A 27,008-nucleotide genomic window follows, 5' to 3' on the forward strand; every position below is an offset into this window, starting at 1 on the left:
CGCACACCACTACCCCTATTCCAGCTGAGCCCCCCCACACACTATCACAGCTGAGGAGCGGCAGGGCCTGCGGCCACGTGCTATCCGGAAGTGCTTACGTGCTCCTCAAGACGCCGCCGGAAGTGTTTGCAACCGCGGGTGAGACGTGCTAAGTGCGAATCGACTGTGATCCTGTTCCAGTGCTACCCTTAGTTCCTGGTTCCTGAGTCCCGGTTTTCCCACTCTGGTATTGCTCCAGGATGGGGTTGTGAAAACTATCTCAAAGAGTAGGGCTTAATAGTGAGAATAGGTCTTTCTCAAGTGGTGCATTGGTAAAGAATCCTCTTGCCAATGCAGAAGACACAGGTTACACGGGTTCAATTCCTGGGTTGGGAAGATTTCCCTGGAGAAGGAAATGGCAACCCACTCCAGTTTTCTTGCCTGGGAAATCCCATGGACAGAGGGGCATGGTGGACTATAGTCCATGGGGTTGCAAAGAGTCAGACGTGACTGACCACACACACACACACACACATACATACACATACACACAGACACACACCCAGAATTTAGAAGATTAGGTATTTTTATTTTCCACAAACCTGTTAGAGAACCAGTGGTAATTAATTTTCAATCTCTTCTGTTTGGTTTCATATTCTAGAATTTCCTTCTCTCTCTTCCCCTTATTCCCTTGTTATATTATACAGTATGTAACTTTTTTAAAGACAATTATAGATTCACAGGAAGTTACAATGATAAAAGAGAGTGGGCTTTTGTACTCTTCATCTAGTTTGCCCAATATGTTACATCATACTAACGATAGTACAATATCAGAACCAGGAAATTGACATTGGTATAAAATAATTACATAGCTCTGACTGAAAGACATTTGAAAGTGTTACAGTGTGTTATAGCATACATTTAATAAATATAGCATTCAAATGTTGACAAGGATTAATCGACACATTCAGGGATTCATATTGACATTGCAACCAACAGGGTGGCTTTGGGCAAGTATATTTCTCGTCATTAACATAGTCTTTTAGTGATGGTGAAAAATAGTTTTCTGATCTGTAAAACAAGGATAACAATAGTTATTTCATAAGGTTGTTGTGAAGAGAAAATGAAATAATGTGTTACTGCCTGTAGAGCAGTGCCTAACACAGATAGTTCAGTTCAGTCGCTAAGTTGTGTCCGACTCTTGGCCACCCCATGGAATGCAGCACGCTGGGCTTCCCTGTCCATCACCAACTCCCAGAGCTTGCTCAAACTCACGTCCATCAAGTCAGTGTTGCCATCCAACCATCTCATCCTCTGTCCTCACCTTCTCCTCCCACCTTCAGTCTTTCCCAGCATCAGGGGCTTTTCCAGTGAGACAGTTCTTCACATCACGTGGTCAGAGTATTGGAGTTTGAGCTTCAGCATCAGTCCTTCCAGTGAATATTCAGGACTGATTTCCTTTAGGATGGACTGGTTGGATCTTCTTGTAGTCCAAGGGACTTTCAAGTCTTCTTCAACACCACAGTTCAAAAGCAGCAGTTCTTTGGCACTCAGCTTTCTTTATAGTCCAACTCTCACGTCCATACATGACTACTGGAAAAACTATAGCTTTGACTAGACGGAATTTGTTGGCAAAGTAATCTATCTGCTTTTTAATATGCTATCTAGGTTGGTCATAACTTTCTTTCCAAGGAGTAAGAGTCTTTTAATTTCATGGCTGCAGTTACCATCTGCAGTGATTTTGGAGCCCAAGAAAATAAAGTCTGTCACTGTTTCCATTGTTTCCCCATCTATTTGCCATGAAGTTATAGAACCGGATGCCATGATCTTTGTTTTCTGAATGTTGAGTTTTAAGCCAATGTTTTCACTCTCCTCTTTCACTTTCATCAAGAAGCTCTTTAGGTCTTCTTCACTTTCTGCCATAAGGGTGGTGTCATGTGCATATCTGAGGTTATTGATATTTCTCCCTGCAGTCTTGATTCCAGCTTGTGCTTCATCCAGCCTGGCATTTCTCATGATGTACTCTGCATATCAGTTAAATAAGCAGCGTGATAATATACAGCCTTGACGTACTCCTTTCCTGATTTGGAACCAGTCTTTTGCTCCATATTCAGTTCTTGACCTGCATACAGATTTCTCAGGATGCAGGTAAGGTGGTCTGGTATTCCCATATCTTTAAGAATTTTCCACAGTTAGCAAAAACAAGACCAGGAGCTGACTGTGGCTCAAATCATGAACACCTTATTGGGGAATTCAGACTTAAATTGAAGAAAGTAGAGAAAACCACTAGACCATTCAGGTATGATCTAAATCAAATCCCTTACAGTGGAAGTGACAAATAGATTCAAGGGTTTAGATCTGATAGAGTGCCTGAAGAACTATGGATGGAGGTTTGTGACATTGTACAGGAGGCAGTGATCAAGACCATCCCCAAGAAAAAGAAATGCAAAAAGGCAAAATTGTCTGAGGAGGCTTTACAAATAGCTGAGAAAAGAAGAGAAACTAAAGGCAAAGGAGAAAAGGAAAGATATACCCATTTGAATGCAGAGTTCCAAAGAATAGCAAGGAGAGATAAGAAATCCTTCCTTGGTGATCAATGCAAAGAAATAGAGGAAAACAATAGAATGGGAAAGACTAGAGATCTTGTCAAGAAAATTAGAGATACCAAGGGAACATTTCATGCGAAGATAGGCTCAATAAAGGACAGAAATTGTATGGACCTAACAGAAGCAGCGGAAAAGGCAATGGCACCCCACTCCAGTACTCTTGCCTGGAAAATCCCATGGATGGAGGAGCCTGGTGGGCTGCAGTCCATGGGGTCGCTAAGAATCGGACATAACTGAGCGACGTCACGTTCACTTTTCACTTTTCATGCATTGGAGAAGGAAATGGTAACCTACTCCAGTGTTCTTGCCTGGAGAATCCCAGGGACTGGGGAGCCTGGTGGGCTGCAGTCTATTGGGTCGCACAGAGTCGGACACGACTGAAGCGACTTAGCAGCAGCAGCAACAGAAGCAGAAGATATTAAGAAGAAGTGGCAAGAATACACAGAAGAACTATACAAAAAAGATCTTCATGACCCAGATAACCATGATGGTGTGATCACTCACCTAGAGCCAGACATCCTGGAATGTGAAGTCAAGTGGGCCTTAGGAAGCATCACTATGAACAAAGCTAGTGAGGTGATGGAGTTCTAGTTGAGCTATTTCAGATCCTAAAAGATGATGAGGTGAACGTGCTGCACTCAATATGCCAGCAAATTTGGAAAACTCAGCAGTGGCCACAGAACTGGAAAAGGTCAGTTTTCATTCCAATCCCAAAGAAGGGTGATGCAAAGAATGTTTAAACTACCTCACAATTGCACTCACCTCACACGCTAGCAAAGTAATGCTCAAAATCTTCCAAGCTAGGCTTCAACAGTATGTGAACCATGAACTTCCAGATGTTCAAGCTGGATTTAGAAAAGGCAGAGGAACCAGAGATCCAATTGCCAACATCCATTGGATCATCCAAAAATCAAAACAGTTTCAGAAAAAAAAATCTACTTCTGCTTTATTGACTACACCCAAACCTTTGGCTGTGTGGATCACAACAAACTGGAAAATTCTTAAAGAGATGGGAATACCAGTCCACCTTACCTAACACAGATAAGCACTTGAAAAATGATAACAATTGTTATTAATCATTGAGTTAAGCAAAAAGTTAAGATTTTTCTGTCAGAGAAAAATTAGGAAGTGTAAAAATTTAGCATGAGCTCATTTATATATTTTTAAATGTACATGTGTATACATATGTATTTCTAAATCTACAGAAAAAAGAGTGAAAGAATATACACCTTGTCAACCAAATGGTTTTCTTTGCAAAAGGCCAAGGATTGGAAGGAGAATGGGGAGACATGGTAATAAAAGAGAAGATATTGTTCCAAACTGTATATATATGTATGTATTATTTTAAATTTTTTACAGCAAACATAAAGTGAAAGTGAAGTCGCTCAGTCGTGTCCAACTCTTTGCAACCCCATGGACTGTAGCCCACCACGCTTCTCTGTCCATGGGATTTTCCAGGCAAGAGTACTGGAGTGGGTTGCCATTTCCTTCTCCAGAGGATCTCCCTGACCTAGGGATCGAACCCAGGTCTCCCACATTGTAAGCAAGATGCTTTACCATCTGAGCCACCAGGGAGGTGGCTCAGCTACAGCAAACATAATTTATACTTAAACAATAAAAGCAACATTAAACTTTATAGTTTAATGCCTAGAGATTTCCAACAATGACATCTTGATGGTTTGAGCCAAATATCTTACTGAACAATCAGAAATATTGGACAAAATATTAAAAAATATATGCATGCTTGCTAACTCCACCTAGGGTTTGTGGTGCCAGGATTCAGAAGAGAAGGAAAACTCATAGAGAGTAAGCCTAGCATCTTCTTCTTAAGGTATCTACCTATTCCTAGATTAGAAGCAAAGGAGACCTTTGATAAACAAAAATTGGAGTTCAAAGCCTTTCAGAGTACAGAGGTAATGAAAAACATCTAGGCTTTTGTTGGGATTCAGAGGGCCACAACCCGAAGTAAGAGTGAAACAAAAATAGACATGTTCTCACAGGGACCAATACCAAGCTTTGAATCATCTTGGTCCTACTGGAATAAAGCAATGTTTCTCAAACTGGAGTTCAGAGATCTTGGAGGGACCCAAAAACCTTTCAAGGGATTCACAATGTCAAGTCTATAGTGATAACACTGAAACGGTGTTTGTCCCACAACATTGTAAATCAATTATACTCCAATAAAAATTTTTTTAAAAAAACTGTATTTGCCCTTTCACTGTATGGATATTTATGCTGACAATGCAAAGAAATGGGTAAAACTGCTAGAGTTGTAGAATAAATCAAGGCAGTAGTACAAAATTGTACTAGTAAACATTATACTCTTTACCACTGAGCACCTGTGGGAAGAAATGCCAAATTCATTTTAGAATGTTATTGAATAAGCACTTAATAATGAATTTTATTAAATCTCTCTTGAGTACCTGCCGTTTTAATATTCAGAATGAGATAAGGGGCAGTACACATAGAACACCTCTTCTGCCTTCAAATTAAGATGTTAGCTTGAGAAAAAGCATTTTTTAAAATATTTGAGTTGTTTGCTGAACCACCCCCTTTCTTATGGAACATCATTTATTCTTGAAAGAATGATTGACATACTGTGGTTTTTCAGAGTTAGATATTTGGGCAAACATTTCTTGAATGACATTAACCTGTCATTTCAAAAGAACAACATATAGGGAGTTAGCTGGTGGTCCTGTGGTTAGAGGGCTTCCCAGGTGGCTCAGTGATAAAGAATCCACCTGCCAGTGCAGGAGATGCAGGAGACAGGTTCATCCCTGTGTCGGGAAGGAAATGGCAACCCGCTCCAGTATTCTTGCTTGGAAAATCCCATGGACATTGGAGCCCGGTGGGCTACAGTCCATGGTGTGGCAAAGAATCAAACACAGCTGAGCAACTGAGCAGGTACTCATGCCAGTGGTTAGGACTCTGTGCTTTCCCTGCTTAGGGCAGGTTCAGTCCCCGGTTGGGGAACGAAGATCCTACAACCCCCACTGCAAGGCCAAAACAACCCCCGCAAAACCAGATAGTGTGTGTTTCAAAAGATAAAATTCAAGCATTTAAGCAAAAATTAGAATTTTTGGAAGACCTGCATATATCACCATAAACTGGACAACCTCCCCATAAATTAAAACTTTGCTCTGTATTCTATAATAACCCATTTAGGAAAAAAAAATTGAAGAAGAATAGAAAAATGTATATGTAAAATATTTTTAAATTAAAATCTTAAATGGCAAAAAAAAAAAACTTTTACTGATGAGACTAGTGGCAATGAAAAAGTCTAATTTTTTATGTAGTACTGAATTTGGAATTTATACATAATTCAGTGAACAAGTATTTTCCAATGACCAAAGCAAGACACACAATTATGTATAAATAAAAGACTACATAGACCAATGGATTTTAATGTAATAGAGTTGGAATAATAACAAACTTGCCTTCAAAATTACTGCAGACGGTGACTGCAGCCATGAAACAAAAAATGCTTGCTTAGAGGAAACACTATGACCAACTTAGTGTATTAAAAAGCAGAGACATTACTTTGCCGACAAAGGTCTGTACAGTCAAAGCTACGGTTTTTCCAGTAGTCATGTATGGATGTGAGAGTTGGACCGTAAAGAAGGCTGACTGCAAAAGAACTGATGATTTCGAACGGTGGTGCTGGAGAACTCTCGAGAGTCTCTTGGTCTACAAGGAGATCAAACTAGTCAATCCTAAAGGAAATCAGCCCTGAATATTCACTGGAGGGACTGATGCTGAAGCTGCAATACTTTGGCCACCTGATGCGAAGAACTGACTCATAGGAAAAGACCCTGATGCTGAGAAAGATTGAAGGCAAGAGGAGAAGGGGACAACAGAGGACGAGATGGTTGGATGGAGAGCATCACCGACTCAATGGACATAAGTTTGAGCAAGCTCTGGGAGAAAGTGAAAGACAGGGAAGCCTGGTGTGCTGCAGTCTGTGGGGTCACTAAGAGTCAGACACGACTGAGTGACTAAACAACAACAACAACAAGAGTAATAAAAATACATTGGTAAGAATCTGTAAGTTTCAACCATCTTTAAGAAACTATCACAGTAAACCTGCATTATGTATTGGCCGCTCCCACATCATTGTTGTAAGTGTCTTTAAATCTTTTGTCCATTTTTGTTAAGAGTTGTTTGTGTTTTTACTGATGAGGTCGCACAGAGTTGGACACAACTGAAGTGACTTAGCAGCAGCAAGTGTTCTTTAAATATTCTACATACAAATTCTCTGTTTTCATACATTTTCACCTGGAGTATAGCTTGCATTTTTACTTTCTTATAATCCTTTGAAGAGGATTGAAGAGACTTTTAAATTTAATTGAAATCCACTTTAGCAATCGTTCTTGGATGCTTCTTGATATTTGTTATATCTAAGAAATATTAACTCAAGGTCATGAAGATTTTATCCAATTTTTTGTTTCAGAATTTTATAGTTTTACTTTCTACATTAGGTCTACAGTATATTTCAAGTTAATTTTTGTGCCTATGTGAGGAAAGGGTCAAAGTTCATTTTTTAAAACATGAATTGTTGCAAAATAGTCTTCCCTCCACTGAATTATCTTGGCATCTGTATTAGTTTTCCTATGGCTGCTGTAATAAATTACCACAAATCTGGTGGCTTAAAATAACAGAAATGTATTCTCTCACAATTCTGGAGTCCAGAAGGCTGAAACTACAGTGTCTATAGGACTGCACTATAATATTTTCTTCAAAAGAAAATATATAATAAGTGTGATTAGGTTAGCTTAGTATATAATTAGGACAGCAGTTTGTAACATATTGAATAACATCCATATTTTAGTGCACATTGCATAATTCAACCATGAATGTTAGAGAAATTTCCTATAGATGCGTGAACAAATTATCCCTAACTGAACAGCTTAAAACAACACAAATTTATGACTTTACAGTTTTAGAGGTCAGATACCCAAAATGGGCCTCTCTGGGCTATAATTAAGTGTTAGTATGGTTTTATGTCTTCTGGAAGCTCTTGGGGAGAATCTCCTTCCTTGCCTTTTCAGCATCTGGAGGCCACCCACATTCAAAAGATACCATAAAGAACATGGAAAACTAGGAATAAAATAAATATAAAAAATAAAATTATATAAAATAAGATAAAAACCTTAAAAAACTAGGAATAAAGCCACAATATGACCCAGCAATCTCACTCCTAGGCATATACCCTGAGGAAACCAAAATAGAAAAAGACACATGCTATCCCATTGTTCATTGCAGCACTATTTACAATAGCTAGAACATGGAAGCAACCTAGATGTCCATCGACAGATGAATGGATAAAGAAGTTATGGTACATATACACAATGGAATATTACTCACCCATAAAAAGGAACACATTTGAGTCAGTTCTAATGAGGTGGATGAACCTGCTGCTGCTAAGTCACTTCAGTAGTGTCTGACTCTGTGTGACCCCATAGACGGCAGCCCACCAGGCTCCCCCTGTCCCTGGGATTCTCCAGGCAAGAACACTGGAGTGGGTTGCCATTTCCTTCTCCAATGCATGAAAGTGAAAAGTGAAAGTGAAGTCACTCAGTCGTGTCCGACTCCTAGCGACCCCATGGACTGCAGCCTACCAGGCTCCTCTGTCCATGGGATTTGCCAGGCAAGAGTACTGGAGTAGGGTGCTATTGCTGCACTTAGGCTCACTCAAATAAGGGCGTCCCTGGTGGCTCAGCTGGTAAAGAATCTGCTTGCAGTGCGGGAGATCTGGGTTCGATCCCTGGGTTGGGAAGATCCCCTGGAGGATCTTCCCAGGGGATCTTCCCAGTGGGAAAGGCTACCCACTCCAGTATTCTGGCCTGGAGAATTCCATGGACTGTATAGTCCGTGGGGTTGCAAAGAGTTGGACAGATGGAGAGACTTTAACTTTCAACCAAATAATCCAGGTTCATCTTTGCATTTTAAGGTCAGCTGATTAACCACCTCAATTCCAACTGGAACCTTAATACCATGTTTTCAAGTAAGTTATCATATTCACAGGTTCTGAGGATTGGGAAGTAGTCATCTTTGTGAGGATGAAATTACAGTGCCTATTGCATCCATTCATAGGGAACTTAGTTAACAACTCATAGGGAAATTAGTATGTCATCATCCTCTCCATAAATTGTGAAGTAGTTCAAGGACAGTTATTATATTCTTTTACTAAAGGTAAAGTAACTGCACATCATTTTCAAGGTCAGGAAACATGTTCAAGAGGAAAAAATATGATCTCTAAGTTATAAAATATCTTAGGAGGCTGCACTGTCAAGTATTTTGGACCATTTCTGGTCTTGAAGTATGTATTTCTCTCCTTATTAGATTATTAAGTACAAATCTTATCCTTATTTAGTAATTACAATGTCACATTTGTTTTTGCATATTTTACCAGTTAAGATTGACGACATCTTAAAGAATCACTCAGCATGGTGGCTGTGCATAATAAATACTAACTAAATAATTAAATACCTTATTATTCCTCGTGGTCTTTTAGACAGGGTGGCAAAAGGTGAATGAGATAGAGAGTGTCCTGTGCAGTACCATGGCACAGGTGGAAGAGCCGGAACTCCAAACTTGTGCCCTCGTCACCGTGAGCTAGTTACAGCTGCACAGAGCTTCACAAAGAAACTAGTTTTTTGAAGCAATGCTTTCTAATAACATTAAACCCCCAAACATAATTGATTCAGCTCCTCCTTAATTCATTCAGTATTTGATAGTATTAGAACAAATGGAAATGTGCCAGAGAGGTTAAGTTATAGTCTACTTTGAACGAAATCTTCTGGAGTATTGAAAATAAAGTCTTTTACGAAGGATTGGGAAAGGTGATTTGTTCTTGCCTAGAATAATGATTTTATATATAGATGTCTGCTGTTCTCCTTATAGTCTTGAAAGCTGTGGAAGCCACAACTCAAAATGACTCATCAAATGCCATGGTGACAGTGAGCAGAAATATTTTGAAAGATATTACCTGAGGGGTTTTGCTCTGAGCCCAATTATAAGCAGACAGGCTTGGTCTGTGCGTTCCCAATGTATTATATGAATTGATGGCAGCACAGGGGCGTAAAATACCAGCTAATTTGGTAGTACAGAGAGTCTACTAATTATGAAACAGTAAGTACTAAAGAAACACTTGTATGAAAGTAATCTCAATTATCTGAAAATTCATGATGTATTTTGTGTGGATTAAGATAATTTTAATGCCATGATTTTATAGTTTTATAAAATATTGAACATATTCCTATAGCACTTGATTCAGTCGGTTCAGTTAAATACATTTAGGAATACAAATTCATGTAAAACAAATAGAGAATTTAAGCATATTTGAAAATCAAGCACAGATAATTTCCTCATTACTATTTTTGAAAAGTGTATCTACATTCATTAGTGTGAATAATCAAGATCAATTAATTGTTCATGTGGATAATTTTACTTATTCTGAGCTATTGTATATTCGCAAAAACCTCTCACCTCTTTGTTATGGGACTGAATTCCTTTTTCAGATGTCTCAATCCAAGAGCAGTTTAAATAATGGGACGGAGTTTTTTAGTTGGGGAGACGGCTGCCTGCGTAGCTCATTTTTAAGTTCCGAGTCATTTCTCAAACTTGGGCCAACTACCCATATTCATTCTCTGTTTTCTCCTTATCTAAATGCTGGGGACTCTTTATTCTTTTCCCTTCCAGTCCTGCTATCACTTTGTAGTTACCTTGGGATTCCTCTCTCTAAACTAATGGTAAAATGGGACTAGATGCTTCTATCTTTTCCCTAACTCAGGGATCTTATAGGTACAAAGACTCCAAAATTCCCAGAGAGTTCCTCCAGGTTACAGTCTTCCTTACCACTTGCTGAATTTTTTACTTGTCCAGGTCAAGCTGATTGATTGGATTTATACTGAAAGCTTAAAAGTAAGATTGTTGTAAGTATCTGTTTGCTAAGTTGTGTCCCTCTCTTGCGACCCTGTGGACTGTAGACCGCCTTGCTCCTCTGTCCATGGGATTTCCCAGGCAAGAATACTGGAGTGGGTTGTCATTTCCTTCTCCAGGGAATCTTCCCAACCCAGGGATAGAACCGGTGTTTCTTACAATTTGCATTTACATTTACATTCTTACAACTTACAACTGGCAGATTCTTTACCACTAGCGCCACCTGGAAGCCCAGGAGTAAGATAGGGCCCCTTTAAAAAAGTGAATTCTTCAGGGAGATCATTTGTATCTTTGGATGAACCATTACACCGTGCTTGCCCTCTGATTTCATGGGATGGACACAGAAAAAACCGGTATCTTTTTGGCATATATGTGTGCACGCTCAGTGGCGTCCAAGTTTGCAACCCCTGGGACAACAGAGCACCAGGCTCCTCTGTCCTTGGAATTTTGCAGGTGAGAATACTGGAGTGGGTAGCCATTTCCTACTCCAGGAGATCTTCTTGACCCAGGGATTGAACTCATGCCTCTGGTGTCTCTTGCACTGGCAGGCAGATTCTTTCCACTCGCCACCTGGGAAGCCCTTGGTATCAGAGAAAACTGTGCTTATCCATGTCTAGAGGTAGTGGGTGCCCTAGGCCCTGCCCTGCTACTTTGAAGGAATAAACAACTTAAGCAGAGCTGTTATCTCTTTCCTTATCTACTGCTGGGAAGCTGTAATTTAGACAAAAGAGTTACCTGTCTCTGGGTACTACCTTGGCACCGCCCCTCACCCCTCCCCCCCGCCCCGGGGTTTTGGAATTCAGACAGTGTTGCTACTGGTTCATGTCATTCTTTTACAATTTCCATGCTATCTCCCTAGCAGATGGAAGTGGAGCAGTAAGAGTTTCATTTCTCTTACTGAGATATTCTCAACTACTAAGGCACATTTGTGTAAACATCAACACACCACCATGGAAGCCAGGCTTTTGGATAAGACTTAGTTTCTGTTCTGAATTCAATAGGTTTTCCAAATTGATGTGTTTGCATTATGTCCAAGTTTACTTGTCAACGCTGAGGGTAGTGAAAGACAATTCCTGAAAGAAACTACTATTTGCATAAGTACAAATCATCTTACTTTTATTCTGAGGATGTCTTGAGTGTCTTCATCCTTTAGGTCTCAGGTTAAATATAACCAAGGGGACTTCCCATCACAACCACCTGAGTGCCTCTGTCAGTCTCTCTCAGTCCCCAGTTTGCTTGCCTTCCTAAGTACTTTACATATGTACCTATTTGTTTACTTGTTTCTGGTCTCTGAACCCTATCAGAGTTTAAGTTCCTTGAGAACAGGTACTCGGTCCATCTTGTTCACAGCTGTATCCCAGGTGCCTAGAATAAAGGCGAGCACATAAAAAGAACCCAAATTTGCTGAATGAATGAAACTCATGACCTTTTTGTGAAGAGCATTTATTTGAAACTTATATTTTCAAATAAGGAAATTTTCCCTTTTTTTTCCCCCCGGTTTATTTTATATATTAACCGAGGGATTGATTTTTGAGCCTCATTAATGTTGGGTGACATTTTTATATAAACTTTTCCTTCGTGTTACATGAAAGTCTAATTTTACTGTGTATTAATAAACCCTGCACCAACATATTACGGACTTTTGCCCATGTCCCTTCCACAATTTGAAAACTTTGGGCTTTTCCCCTCACACTGATTAGCTTGGGCCTAATGTACAAGCAAGCCAGTAAATACATAATTGCAAAAGAAAAGCGCGAGGGTGCCCTATTTCAAAACCTAATTCCAAAGATGCAAGTCAGATGAAACTGACCCACATTTCCGTCAAGGGTTTATCCTAAGAGGCGAACTCTGGGCGCTGCAGCCAAGTTGGCCGACTGCCCCCGAAGTACAGGACATAGCCTTCGTTTCCCGATTTTGGGTCGCGCTTACTTTCTAATTGTTCGGCAGGGCTATGTGTGCGCACGAGACCGTGGACTCGGAGGTGCGCACTTCGGGGGCGTAGCCGAGCCATTCAAACCAGCGAATCGGCGCTCCCCTAGTCCGGCCACCCCTGCCCCGTCTCAGTAGATGCTCCACGGGTGCGCACGAAACTCTCGGGTTCTGACCTTCCTCCTCCCCTCTCCGGGTACCCGCACAGCTCGGGGCGGCCACTTCTACCCAGGAGGGGGTGAGGATGAAGTTGGCAAAACAGCTCGAGCTATAGAGCGGAGCGCCGAAACGCCGCCGAGGGACACCCGGGCGCGCGGAGAGAGGGGCAAGTGGCCCCGCGCGAAGAGGGCGGGCCGGCTCGGGCGCTCGCATTTCCTGTGACAGGGGCTGCCCTAGCCGCTCCCTCTCCCGCGGGCGGCGGGACCATTTCCTGAATCGCTGAAGCGGAGGGAGGGCTGGGGCGCGGCCCTACCACGAGCGCAGAGGGCCGGGGTGGCTGGGAAGGACAGGCGGAGGAACCGGAAGGCGACCGAGAACAGGGACGTTCTGCTGGGGCCGCGGCTCCCAGGTACCCTGCAGAAACCGGACTAGTTCGCGCCCGAGCTTCTCCCGCAGGCGGGGCCGGCCGGCTGCCCGTCGGGCGCCGGAGCATCCCCCCTCCCCGCGAGCCCGACGTGGTTCGGCCCGAGAGGCCGGCGTCTCTCCCCCAGTTTGCCGTTCACCCGGAGCGCTCGGGACTTGCCCGTAGTGGTGACGGCGGCAACATGTCCGTGGCGTTCGCGGCCCCGAGGCAGCGCGGCAAGGGGGAGATCACTCCCGCCGCGATTCAGAAGGTGAAGCCGCGCGGCGTCGGGGATGCCAGGCCTGGCCCGCGTTGAGGAGGAGCCCGGGGGTTGGGCTCGGGCCGGGCTTGTCGGCCGCGCCGGGGGCGGAGGCGGGCCTGCTGGGCGGGCGGGCGGGTGTGGGAACCTGAGCCGTGGGGCTGCGCCCGAGTGGGTGGCGGAAGGGGCGAACTGCTCCCCTCGCGGAGCCCTGCGCGCCCCTTCGGGCTTCTTCCTACCGGCACAAAAGCTCGAGTAACCGCCGCCCGATTTCTCTGGGGATGGGGCGGCGTTCGCGCGGCGGGGCGCGTGCGCCCGGCGGCGGTGGCCGCGCGGGGCAGGGCTGTTTTCCGAGGCCCGCGCCCCCTGCGGTCCGCGCGTCGCTCCGGAGTTACTTTGGCGTCGCCCCGCCCCGCGCGGTGCGGCGGCCGCCCCGGGTCGACCCCACCGCGGGTCCCGGGAGTGGGCCTAGGAAGAAGTAGGAGCGCTGCTCGCTCTCGGCGCTCGGCCGCAAACTCCGGCCGAGTTGGGGAGCTCACAGCAGAACTTGGGGGATGCTGCGGGAAACCTCGGCCGAGGCTCCGAGGCGGACGAGGGAGCACCCTCTAGACTTCGGGGTTCTCTCGGACCCGCTTCTCCCTCTGGGTCCACCCCCGTCCCATTTACAGCTGCAGCGCCAAGCGTAGGCGCCGAGGCTGCGGTGGTGAGCAGGATCCCTGCCTGCCTTCAGGGAGCTTAGGGTCGAATGGTGGAGACAGACTGAGCCTCGTGATCAGTTTCAGAAGACGTGATACACACGCGGGGAGCTGCGCTGTGGCCGCGGTTACTTGCCAGTTGGGGACACAAAGGTTTCTTTATTGTTTTCTGCCCCTTGTTGCCTTTGAGCACGGCAGCATTCTGAATTTTAGTGAACCAGAGTTTGAAAAGTTACTTGCTAAATTTTGCAGTTTACCCTAAATAGTTCGGTTTTGTTTTATGCACCGGAACAAAGATGAAAGTGTAAAAATACAGTCAACTTTTAAGACCACTCAAGACACCACCATCATATGCCTAGTAGTTTATGTTAATAGGCTTCTGTTGACTCTCAGGCTCTTTACAGTGTGGCGTTTGACATTTGCCCAACTGTTGCTTTATTTATGAAGAGACAGGCTTGGCATTGCCTGGAAATGCAGTGCTTTTTGTATAGCGCGCTGGGCGAAGTCTGCGGCCTGGCAGACAGCTCCGAGTACACGTACTCAAAACGTGTTTCTGGAAGGCTTCACTTTTTGGACTGTAGAAAAGTTCTGAGTTTGTATTTCCTATAAAGAGTTTTTCTTACTTACATCTTAAGATAATTTATCGTGGGTGACTAACTCAAGAGATGCTGATCAGTTAAAGTGTTCATCCTCAGCTCAGGAGAGAAAAAGGATCCCACATTAAGTGCCTGCTAGCCTGAGGGAATGACGTTAGATACGAGACAAACCCAGACGTTCTAATGGTGAAGATTGTTAAGCTGTGGAATCTACTGAGAAGATAGGTTGTGAAATCGTTAGATTGGAGGTTGTATTAAAACACATTCTAAAGACAAATTTTTTGGCATCTGATGAGTAGATATAAGAAGAAAACTGCATTTGTTTCTTTTGAAGGGCATGTTAATGTTTTTTTTTTTCTCCACCAAGTAAAGACTGATTCATATGCAAAAAAGAGGTCACACTTTTAAATGGATCTTCGTGTTTAATTAAAAGAATTACATTAACTAAATTGAGAAAGAGTGGTTATGATATTAAAGCTTTGAAATCCTGGAAGGGTAGGGGCGGTTGGAGGAGGAACATCTACTCCTGTCCCTTGATAAATCTGAGCTTTGACATCTTGAGTGGTTTGCTCAGGATAGCATCACAGTAAAACTGGCCTTTTAATTGCTACATCAGTGCTTTTTCCTCAGAACCACTCTGCTTAGATGCACTATTTAACCCTTAAAGCCAGTTTTGCTTTGAATTGTTTTCATAGTATGATAAATATATGCTTGTTTTTAAACTTTTAGGACAATTATAAGGTTGGCTCATAGGGTCTGTGGTTAATATTATAGTACTTACCTAGAAATTACTGGCATTAATTATTGCATATTTGGAAAGTCACAAAACCATGCTGCATAAAACTTGGATAAGATCCTGATGCTGGAAAAGATTGAGGGCAGGAGGAGAAGGAGGCGACAGAGGGAGAGATGGTTGGATGGTATCATGGACTTTTGAGCAAGCTCTGGGAGAGGGTGAAGGACAGGGAAGCTTGGTGTGCTGCAGTCCACGGGGTCTCAAAGAGTCAGACAACAACATAAAACTTGGAAGCTAACCAGCTATCTCCTTAAGCCTCCTGTGCTGAAGTTTTCATCAGTTTACTTCATTCAGGATTAGGACAGATTAGCTTCCACTGTAGGGGGCACAGGTTCAATCCCTGATTGGAAACTAAGATCCCACAAGCTGGGTGGCAGTGGTTAAAAAAAAAATTAAAAATTGTTGATTAAACATAACATCCCAAAGATATAAAATAAGATCTTTTGTGCAGAGCTATATTGTAGGTATAAAAAAGACCTGTGGATTCAGTTCCTGTATAAACTTTTCTAGAAATCTTAATTTTTTATTTTACTTGATGCATGAGATTTACAATAAACTTTTTTTACTTTTATTTCAGATGCTGGATGAAAATAACCATCTTATTCAGTGTATAATGGACTATCAGAATAAAGGAAAGACCTCAGAGTGTTCTCAGTAAGATTGATATGAAAGTTTTTTGGTATTTCTTTTTCTGTGTTGGTTAGTTTTTTAACTTTTCTTTCTTTTTAGGAATAGCTTTATTGAGATATAACTTACATACCATATAATTCACCTGTTTTAAAGTGTACAATTCAGTGATTTTTAGTATATTCATAGAGTTGTACTATTATCGCTTTGATCAGTTTTAAAACATTTTCAACAGTCCCGAAAGAAACCCTGTGATTAGCAGTCACTCCCCATTCTCACCTCCTAATGACACACCCGCTGATAACCACTAATTTGCTTTCTGTCTGTGTAGATTTGCTTATTGTGGACACTTCATACAAATGAATTCATTCAGTACGTGATCTTTTTTGACTGCTTTCTTTTAGCATCGTGTTTTCAGGATTCATCCATGTTGAAGCTTATATCAGTATTTCCTTCCTTTTTATTGCTAAATAATCTTCCATGGCTCTACCACATTTTATTTATCTATCAGTGATGAACATTTGGATTGTTTCCAGTTCTTAACTATGATGAGTGATGCTGTGCACATTTGTGTGAAATTTTTTTGTGTGACTTTTCTTGATTTTTGTAAAAGAAAAATTTGTTACTTGGGCTGGAGGATATATCATTTTTTTCCTTACACTTCTTATCCTGTGTTATAAATTCTATAACAATCCTGTGTTCAAATTTCTGTAGTCTGATTTTTGGAACAGTTAGATCTTCACATTCATAGTTAGGTGCGTATTCTGTTGACTCTTGAACAGCTTAGGTTTAAACTACACAAGTGTGCTTACATGGATTTTTTTTTCAGTGTAGATGTACTGCAGTGCTATATGATCTGTGGTTGGTTGAATACATGATGCAAAACCACTGAGGGCAAGCTGTACGGTTATACTTGGATTTTCAACTGCAGGTGGCTCAGTGTCTTCATCCCTTTTGTGTAAAGGTCAACTGTACGTGGTTGAGAATGTAAAGTTTACATCTAATAAATAGAGAATTGATTATCACTCGTAAGAACTGAACTTCTTATTTTAAAGTAATGATGTGTCTGAAATAAACAGTACCCTATATCTAGTAGGATCTGATAGAGTGGAACAAATTGAATATTTTATCAAAAATCTTTAGAACAGTACTGTCAGCAGAAATACATTGCAAGCCACATAAGTCATTCTACATTTGCTTTTGTGTGTGTGTTAGTCACTCAGTCGTGTCTGACTCTTTGCGACCCCATGGAATGTACCCCACAGGGTCCTCTGTCCAAGGGATTCTCCAGGCAAAAATATGGGAGTAACTAGCTATTCCCTTCTCCAGGGGATCTTCCTGACCCAGGGATTAACCTGGGTCTCTTGCATTGCAGGCAGATTCTTTACCATCTCAGCCACCAGTAGGCACATTATACAAGTAAAAAGAAACAGGTGAAATTATTTTTAATAATATCTTACTTAACTCATTGTTTCTAAAATATCACTTCAATATATAACCAGTATAAAAATATTAATCAGTTAATTTATGTTCTTTTGTTTCATACCAAGTCTTTGAAATCCACTGTGCATCTGATTCTACTAACATCATCTTGTACTAGCCTCAAGTTCAGTGTGTCTAGTGGCTACTGATGGAGAAGGCGATGGTACCCCACTCTTATCACGCTTGCCTGGAAAATCCCATGGATGGAGGAGCCTGGTGGGCTGCAGTCCATGGGGTCGCTAAGAGTCCGACTCCACCGAGCGACTTCACTTTCACTTTTCACTTTCATGCATTGGAGAAGGAAATGGCAACCCACTCCAGCGTTCTTGCCTGGAGAATCTCAGGGACGGGGGAGCCTGGTGGGCTGTTGTCTGTGGGGTCGCACAGAGTCGGACACGACTGAAGCAACTTAGCGGCAGTAGCAGCAGCAGTGGCTACCATATTGGACAGTTCAGTTGTAAATACTTTTCTCCCACTGTTGTTTTGGTATTCATCTATTTCCTGAAGATCTCACTGGTCTGCTCTCAGAAAGGTGTTTTTCAGCAACTCTGGCTCTGCACGGCTTTCATTCTGTGCCGGTCTCTTGGCCATTATCTGATTAACCCCTTTCCTAATTTTGAGTCCTTCATGACTTCTCCATGACTCTTTCCCCTTTGCTTAAAATTATTTTTGAATTAAAATCATAAAGCATAAAAGTTTGTAGAGATGAAACTTTGTAAAAATTTTTATTTATTTTAATTGGAAAGTAATTACAGTATTGTGATGTTTTTTGCCATATATCAATATGAATCGGCCATCGGCATACACTTCTTATTTCTCATTCTTATCTCTATTCTCCATAGAGGTAATTATTTCTCACTCTTATCTCTATTCTCCATAGAGGTAACTACTTAACGGTGGTTTAGTTCTGTCTTTGCAAACATTTTTCTGTGCATTTACAAATATGTGTTCATATTTATATAAACACATTCAGACATTTTGTTTTCAATAGGTTAAAGTTTTATAAAAGGAATGGCTGGGTCAAAAACTGTGCTGAATCTCCAGATTACTCGATTGTATTGTACTGGTTTGCCTTCCTCCAACTAGGTTTGAGAGACCTAGTTTCCAACCATGTCTGCCAGCAGTGGATAGTGGCCATCTTAAAACTTTTTTTACATAGATTGGTGAAGAGTGGTATTTCTTCCTAAAATTTTTTATTTTAAAATATTTTCACTCTTACAAAAAAACATTTCAAAGATAGTAGAAGAAATTCCTGTGTCCTTCCCTGAAATTCCTCAAATGTTAATGTATTAGCAACCTTGCTATGTCATTAATCTCTTCCCTACATGGTTTTTCTGAAACATTTGAGAAAAAGTTACAGACATGATTCTCTCTTACTTTTATAATATCTTTGTGTATTTCATAACATATTTCATAAAAACAGGCACAACTTCTTACGAGTCTAATTGTTCAAATCAAGATTCAATACTGTTGTCTAGTTTCAGACTTTTTAGAAATTTTACCAGTTTTCCCGTTAGTGTATTTGCTCAGGTCCACAGTCTGGTACAGGAGCAGATGCTATGTTTAGGTTGGTCTCAGAATCCTCTCATCTGGACCTGTCCTTCAGTTTATCTGTTCTCTTTCATGATGCTTACACTGTTGAAAAGTACAGGCCAGCTGTGTGGTGTGTCCCTCACTGTGGAGCTTGCCTGCCGTTCGTCCTCGGTGAGACCCATGCTCACATACTTCTGCCGTCTTCTCGGTGCGTCCGCGGCGGCTGTGTGACCGTGGTCTGTCCCAGCATTCATGATAACTTTGGCCAGTTTGTTATGGTGCTGTCACGTCTGCCAAGATTTCTACTATAAAGTTACTATTTTCCCCTTGATAATTCCTATGTTTTGGGGAGATACCTTGAGACACATGTAACACTGTTTCTTAGCCTGTTTCTACATGTTCATTGTAACATCCACCAGTGATTCTTGGGGCTTCCCTGGTGACTCTGGTAAAGAACCCACCTGCCAATACAGGAGATGCTGGTTCAGTCTCTGGCTTGGGAAGATCTCCTCGAGAAAGAAATGGCAACCCACTTCAGTATTCTTGTCTGGGAAATCCTTGCCAGCTCCTCAGTCCATGGGGTCGCAAAAGAGTCGAACACGACTTAGTGACTAAACAGCAGTAGACTTAGTGACTAAACACCAGTAACAACAACAGTTCTTAACTCAAACAGTTACTACTGTGTTGGTTGCCAAAAGGTGACAGAATCTGTCTTTCCTTTTACATTGTTTGGAATCCTACTGTAAGGAAGAAATTTCCAAAGCTCTGCTCCCGTTCATTCATTCATTGATTTATATCTGAATGGACTTAAGGATTTTTATTGTATCCTCTGGATTATAATTTGTTAGTCTGTATATTTCCTTTTTCAAATTGTCCCAAATGCTGGCCACTGGCAGCCCTTCGAGCTGGCTTCTTGATACAGCTCTTATTATTTTTTTGAGCATTTACAGAATTTTATTGCATGACAAAATGTTCCAGGCTTATCTTGTACTTTTTTTCTGGCCCAGTCTGGAATTGTCCATTTCTCCAGGCCCTCGTTCTTTTTTTGGAAAATAATATTCAGAAATTAAGATCTGAATGCTAGGATCTTATTTTCTAATCATTTGTGCATTTTGCATTTTATGTCACCTCTGCCATTTCTTTTACGTATATTTTCTTTGATGAATCTTGCCTGTTTATATGTGAAAAATGCTTCTAAGAAATTACCAGCGGAGCTACTTCCTTAGCTTAACTGTGGCTGATCATCAGTTGTCAGGAGATCACTACCTCAAGTCGGCTGTGGAATAGTAACAGCTGTGAGGCACTGATGAGACTAATCGTTTTCACTTGGGGCTTTTTTCTTTTTACTGCCTTCATCCAGCACCTCTGCCGGTCCACATTCCCCACCCTCCCCCAAGCCCCGGTAACCACGAATCTAACTTCTTTTTCTGTGCGTTTGTTTTCGAAGCACAACTGACCTATAACACTGTGTTAGTTCCTGGTGCACAGCATAGTGATTTGATCCTCCTGTACATTACAAAGTGATCACCACACCTGTGACTTTAAAATGCCAGGCAGAGCCGAGGGCGTAGGGTTGGTTCAGTTTCCTATAGGCCTTGGCAGTAAGTGACGGGGATAAGACGTATTCAGATCTAAAACCCTCTTTTCCAACTTGTTGGCAAAAGTTCATCCTGTCTTATTCTTTATATTGTCAGCATTTTCGTGCATACTGTCATTTTCCTCTTTCTCGGCCTATTGGCATAGACCTCATTTGCTCACATAGATGTATCTGGTATAAATGGGGCCTAAATTGATTTAGGTAGAATCTTAAATTCTGCTCTTTCTCTTGAATTTAATTTCATTCTTAGAGTTTTCCAGGTACTCTTTATTTCTCAAGTTGTCAGAATTGGTTTAGGAGTGAAGAGAAAAAAAATCTCTCCTCTCAATGTTAATAAATGTTCTTGTTTCTCACAGGAGGAGAAGCGAAAGGAAAATAAAGAGAAACGTCAATGACAACCATTTGGGAATTGACAGTTCAATTTTAATTAAACAGTTCCTTAAGATGTGATAACTGCCTCAAGCAGAGTTTTTTATAAATAAAAAAATAACTTTATTTTTATGAACACAGTATATATATTGTAGAAAATTAGGAAACACGGATATATAAAATTTAGAGAATGAACACCATATTCTCATCACCCAAAGATTTTTTGCTGATTACATCAACTCCATGGATGGTAGGCTGCTAGGCTCTTCTGCCCTTGGAATTTTCCAGGCTGGAATACTGGAGTGAGTTGCCATTTCCTACTTCAAGGGATCTTCCTGACCCAGGGATCAAACCTATGTCTATTGTGTCTCCTCTTTGGCAAGAGGATCCTTTACCACTAGAACCACCTGGGAAGCTCTGTTTGTGTGTATTACTCTTTCCTTAGCTACATACATACATTCATTCACACACAGTCATGTAAGTCAGTGCATCTCTGTGGAGCTTGTACACCCAGCTCCTCTTCGCTTGAAATTCTGACAACGTACATGTAAGAATATATTATTGCTCTCTTGTGGTGTTTGGTTTGAGCATTTTCTAAATGATTCCATATATTTGCTTAAATCAGCCCTTTTTTTTTTCAGGATGATTGCATCTATTTCAGAATGTGTTATAAACAATTCTCAAATGAAAAATTTGTGTTCATCATAATATAAATGAATTTTGTTTAAAATCTCTAGTTATGAAGATAACTTTTATTCTGTACATTGTATTCCTATTAACCTATAAATATATCTTCATAGCTTCTAGGTAAAGATGTCTTTTTCAAAATGAAATCTCATGATTTTTGATTCATTTTATAATTATATCAGTAAATTCAATAGTGGTTATTTAACTTTTTTCAGGGTAATTGATATAGTGGCTCTTAGTGGAATCTTTGGGAAGTGAACTGCCTCACAATTAATAGGTTAATAATTAAGGCTATTTGGAAGTACCTGTCGGTATTTATTAGGCAGTTACCATCATCAAATATAAGATGTTGAATATGTTTTATATCTGCCCTTTGTTTATTTAGTTTTTTTATATAAAATATACTGCTTTAGAAATTATAAGCATATACATTAAAAACTGCTTCAGTGATAAATTAGTAGTATTTATAGAATAAAAAAAGTTTCTCAGAAGAATATTTGTAGAAGAATTGAGAATAAGCTTATTTGGTGAGTGCTGTAAGAAGAATGCAGTTTTACCAGAGAGAAAACCTGATGAAGTTACTTACAAAAGACCCATTAAAATTTTTCATTTTTACCTCTCCCCTTATATTAGATAAAAAGATTTGGCTATTGGGACGGTTGTAGCAATTTGACTGTGTTCTGTGGATTTGATTAACATTGTATCAGCATTCATTTCCTCCTTAGGATGGTTGTACTGTAGTTATGTAAGGGAATATCCTTGTTTTTGGGAAACTGACAAATGTAGTATTAGGAGTGATAAGTATTATGTCAGTAACTGACTCTCAGATGGCTTTGGGAAAAAGTGTGTAGTTGCATGCACATGTATGTTGATTTGTGTGTTTAGAGATAGTCTGAGACAAATGTAAAATGCTGACAGGGAGTGTGGGAGAGAGATATTTGGGAGTTCTTCATACTATTCTTGAATTTGGGATTATTTCAAGATTAAAAATTAGGATTTGAAAGTTAGGGAAATGTTTTAAAATACTTGATAAAAGGTGCTGTATTTGAAGATACTTAGAACTACAAGCACTTTATGGATCCACTCTCACTGCCAGTATTTTTTAAATGGGGCCTCAAGAGTGTGGCAGATTAAATATTTTAGTACTGATTGACTGAGTACCAGTAACCATGACTACAAGTTTTCTTAAAGGGTCATAAGTAAGCCATAGTTCTTAGTAACGTTGGCATTTTTATTTTTGATAGGGCAGTCAGCAAATCTCATATCTGAGTACGTGTATTACAGCCTTACCAGTACTCAGAAAAAGAGGAAAACTTGAAGGAGTAGCCTTTGAAATGCATTATATGTTCTAATTAAAAATGGCTGGTTGGTTTTTTAAAAATGGCAAGATTGTGGAACCCTGCACCTTAAATTCCATTTAAGATCCCTACAGAATAATGAAGTAGTTCCAGCTGGTGGTGCCTGTCAGTGCTGTTTGATGAATTTCAGTGGCATAATTATGAATTATGAATAACTTCAAAATATTATTTCTTGGTCCTTGTTTGTATAAGGGTCATTGTAACAATATTACGTATGATTGAGCAGCATAGTATATAATATATGTGAGGAGGAACGTAAAGAACCTGTAGACTTGTTTTTAAACAACAATAAAAAAATAGTAACAAAAGGAAACAAACCTTGGGAAGTGTTAGGTATGTCTTACCTCCACGGTGGTGATATTTTCACAGGTGTTCATGTATGTCCAAACATCAAATGGTACATATTAAATATGTGAAGTTCTTTATAAATATCAGTTATAACTCAATAAATTTTAAAAAACCAAGCAAACTACAAAAGCATAATCTTGTTAGTTAAGAACCTTCAAGTTCAGTGAGAAATAAGTTTTGTTCCCCACTAAATAAGAAAAAAGTAATGAAACCAGTTTTTCTAACAGGAAAAAGAGTTTACTAGTTTTTCTAACAGGGAGAAGGCAATGGCACACCACTCCAGTACTCTTGCCTGGAAAATCCCATGGAAGGAGGAGCCTGGTGGGCTACAGTCCAGGGGTTTGCTAAGAGTTGGACACAACTGAGCGACATCACTTTCACTTTTCACTTCCATGCATTGGAGAAGGAAATGGCAACCCACTCCAGTGTTCTTGCCTGGAGAATCCCAGGGACAGGGGAGCCTGGTGGGCTGCCGTCTATGGGGTCGCAGAGTTGGACACGACTAAAGCGACTTAGCAGCAGCGGTAGTTTTTCTAACAGCAAAGAATTTGCTAGGATTTATGGTGTCTGTTGGGATCTGTATTAGAAGGCTTTATTTAGCAGAATAAAGGTGTTTTTTACTTATTTCATAATTTTAATTTATTTACTGTTTATTAGTAAATGAAATTCTAAAAGAATAATGATCTGATGCAGATTTTAAGTTTGTATTTTGTGTGTTTACCAACACAAGTAATTGAATCACTGCTAATTTCAGTCTGGTTTCATTGGAATTAATTTTTAAAATTATGAAGAGAGGCTTAGCAAAAATTATTCACAAGTAAATAGCAATAAACATGTTTAGCCACTTCACGCCAATAATGAGAGTTTGCTTTATTTTTTAAAGTTAATTCGTAATGGTGTTGGTGTCCTGTTCTTTACTCCATTTCAGTGCTTTAGCTTGTAACTTTTTTTTTGTAATTCAGTTCTGTAGCTCAGTCATGTCCGACTCTTTGTGACCCCATGAACCGCAGCACACCAGGCCTCCCTGTCCATCATCAACTCCCAGAGTTTACCCAAACTCATGTCCGTTGAATCGGTGATGCCATACAACCATCTCATCCTCTGTCATCCCCTTCTTCTGCCTTCAGTCTTTCCCAGAATCAAGGTCTTTTCAAATGAGTCAGTTCTTCGCATCAGGTGGCCAAAGTATTAGAGTTTCAGCTTCAACATCAGTCCTTCCAAATGAATATTCAGGACGGATTTCCTTTAGGATAGACTGGTTGGATCTCCTTTCAGTCCAAGGGACTCTGAAGAGTCTTCTCCAACACCACATTTCAAAAGCATCAATTCTTGGCGCTCAGCTTTCTTTATAGTCTAACTCTACTACTGGAAAAACCATAGCCTTGATGACACGGACCTTTGTTAGCAAAGTAAAGTCTCTGCTTTTTAATTGGAGACACCTATTTATTGTCTTCTCGAAGAAGGCAGTGGCACCCCACTCCGGTACTCCTGCCTGGAGAATCCCATGGACGGAGGAGCCTGGTGGGCCGTAGTCCATGGGGTCACTAAGAGTCAGACAAGACTGAGTGACTTCACTTTCACTTCTCACTTTCATGCATTGGAGAAGGAAATGGCAATCCACTCCAGTGTTCTTGCCTGGAGAATCCCAGGGACGGCAGAGCCTGGTGGGCTGCCGTCTATGGGGTCGCACAGAGTCGGGCACGACTGAAGTGACTTAGCAGCAGTAGCATTTATTGTCCTCTATATGCTAGGTCCTGATAGTTGGGCAGCACAGCTACAGCAGGCATAAAGTATTGGTCACTGCTACGGGAATGAGGATAAAAAAACGCGTGGTTTCCACCTCCTTTCTGACATTTTAACAGAGTGTGTTGACTGTACTTGACTTTGAGGTTTTTGGCAACACGAAAATGGCAGAGGAAACGGAATGAGCATATTAGTTTTGTTGACTCCTTCATCCTAGATCTCTTTGTAAATGTATTGGGTTAGCCGAAAAGTTCATTTGGATTTCCCCTAAGGTGTAATATATAATATGAAAAACCAGAAGAACTTTTTGGCCAACTCAGTAGTTTGTGTGGAGCCCTTACCTGTCTTAGTATATTCCATTTTCTATGCTGTACAGTCTTGTACAAGGTATTAACCTTTCTAAACCTCAGTTTCTTCATCTGTAAAATGGAGAAGATAAGAACCTTTACCTCCTAGTGTTGGTTTGATGTTTAAGTATATAAAGCATGTTTAAGTATCTAGCATATGGCAAGAGCCCTGTGTTTATTTTTGTCTTTGAATGTACTTATTTGCAGTTATTTTGCAGAAGAACTAGGAAAAAATTGAAGTGCTGCTGATGTTCATGTAACAGAAATCTCTTACTAAAAACTTGAGAAGTAGAATGCTGTTTGTGTGTAAGCAGATAGGAAGAACATGATTTTTTAATATTGACATTTGTTTTGTTTTAATAGGTATCAACAGATGTTGCATACCAACTTGGTCTACCTTGCTACAATAGCAGATTCTAATCAGAACATGCAGTCTCTCTTACCAGCAGTAAGTACCTTTAAAATAGTGGGAAGTGTAGATAATATTTGTGGAATTCTGTACAGAAGGACCGATTTTTGTTGAGTGATTCTGAGATTTGCTTAGGAATCCTTCCCTCCTCTGAGAACATGAAGATATTCGTTTACATGATCTATTAGCTTTAATCTTTTGCCTTCATATTTAATTTGAATTAATTCATCTAGAATTGATTCGCTGCCCAAGGAAGTTGCATCTATCCATCTATTCATTCACCCATCCACCTACCTATTTATTTTGATGTGTAATCACACAAATTATTTAGGAACAGATCTGTAATATTTTAAAGCAGATCCCTGTCCATCATGTATGTAATTTAATATGCATCTCTAGCAGATAAGGACTGATATCCCATGTAACAAACTTAGCCAGAATCTCTTAATGTCTTATAATAATCAGGATGTTTTCAGTTTTCCCCAGTTATATAAAAATAATTTGAATGTTTTGCTGGTTGTTTGCCACAGAATTCAAACAAGGCCTACTCTTTGCTTTGGTTGATCTGTGTCTTAGGTCTTTCTTAACCTGTATCAGTTTCTTTCATTCTCCATTTACTTACTGAAGAAAGAGGGTCATTTTTTTGTAGAATTTCTCACATTCTGGATTTGGCTGTTTGTAGCCTCATGATCCTTTAACATGTTCCTCCATCTCATTTTTATTTCCTTTAAATTGGTATTTTCTAGATGGAGAGGCTCGACTATAATTAGATTTATTTTATGTTGAATATTTCATTGATTGCACCATGTAAGTGTTGCTGTTGTATCTCGTTGGGAGGAACATATTCTGTTGTCCCATTTTTAGTGATGTTAAGGTTGATCAGTGCTCACAGTTGATACCGGTTCCACCAGACCATTATAAAGTTCCTCATCTACCTTTCAGTTGATGGGTTTATCAGTCATTGGTGCTCGTTGGTTGGGTCCATTGTTTCTTAGGATCTAAGAATGATAAATTTCTCATTTTACAGTTCCTCCTGCATTGTACTTCTTCTAAAAAGGAAAATTTCAGCAAATATTTGGTTATCTTGAAATAGAGTTCCTGTAGGAAAGTCGTGATAAAGTCTTGATTCTATTCGTTATCAATTT

At 40.5% G+C, this 27,008-nt stretch overlaps 1 protein-coding gene across 3 annotated transcripts in view; it reads left to right on the forward strand.

The window, feature by feature from the left end:
* The first annotated feature begins 12,614 nt into the window (after positions 1–12,614).
* The window catches only part of SS18 (SS18 subunit of BAF chromatin remodeling complex), a 76,499-nt gene continuing 62,105 nt past the window's right edge, over positions 12,615–27,008 (forward strand). Inside the window, exons 1-3 of one of the 3 annotated variants that reach the window (XM_070362044.1) lie at positions 12,615–13,023; positions 15,941–16,017; positions 25,818–25,902. In XM_070362044.1, coding sequence (XP_070218145.1) covers positions 15,941–16,017; positions 25,818–25,902 — 162 coding nt within the window. In that variant the 5' untranslated portion in view covers positions 12,615–13,023. Of the gene's footprint in view, positions 13,024–13,089; positions 13,289–15,940; positions 16,018–25,817; positions 25,903–27,008 lie in introns of those variants that run through there. The other 2 variants (XM_070362045.1, XM_070362046.1) reach the window with 2 other exon arrangements.

The sequence above is a fragment of the Bos mutus genome, chromosome 24 (genome assembly GCF_027580195.1).
Source record: "Bos mutus isolate GX-2022 chromosome 24, NWIPB_WYAK_1.1, whole genome shotgun sequence".
Classification (NCBI taxonomy): domain Eukaryota; kingdom Metazoa; phylum Chordata; class Mammalia; order Artiodactyla; family Bovidae; genus Bos; species Bos mutus.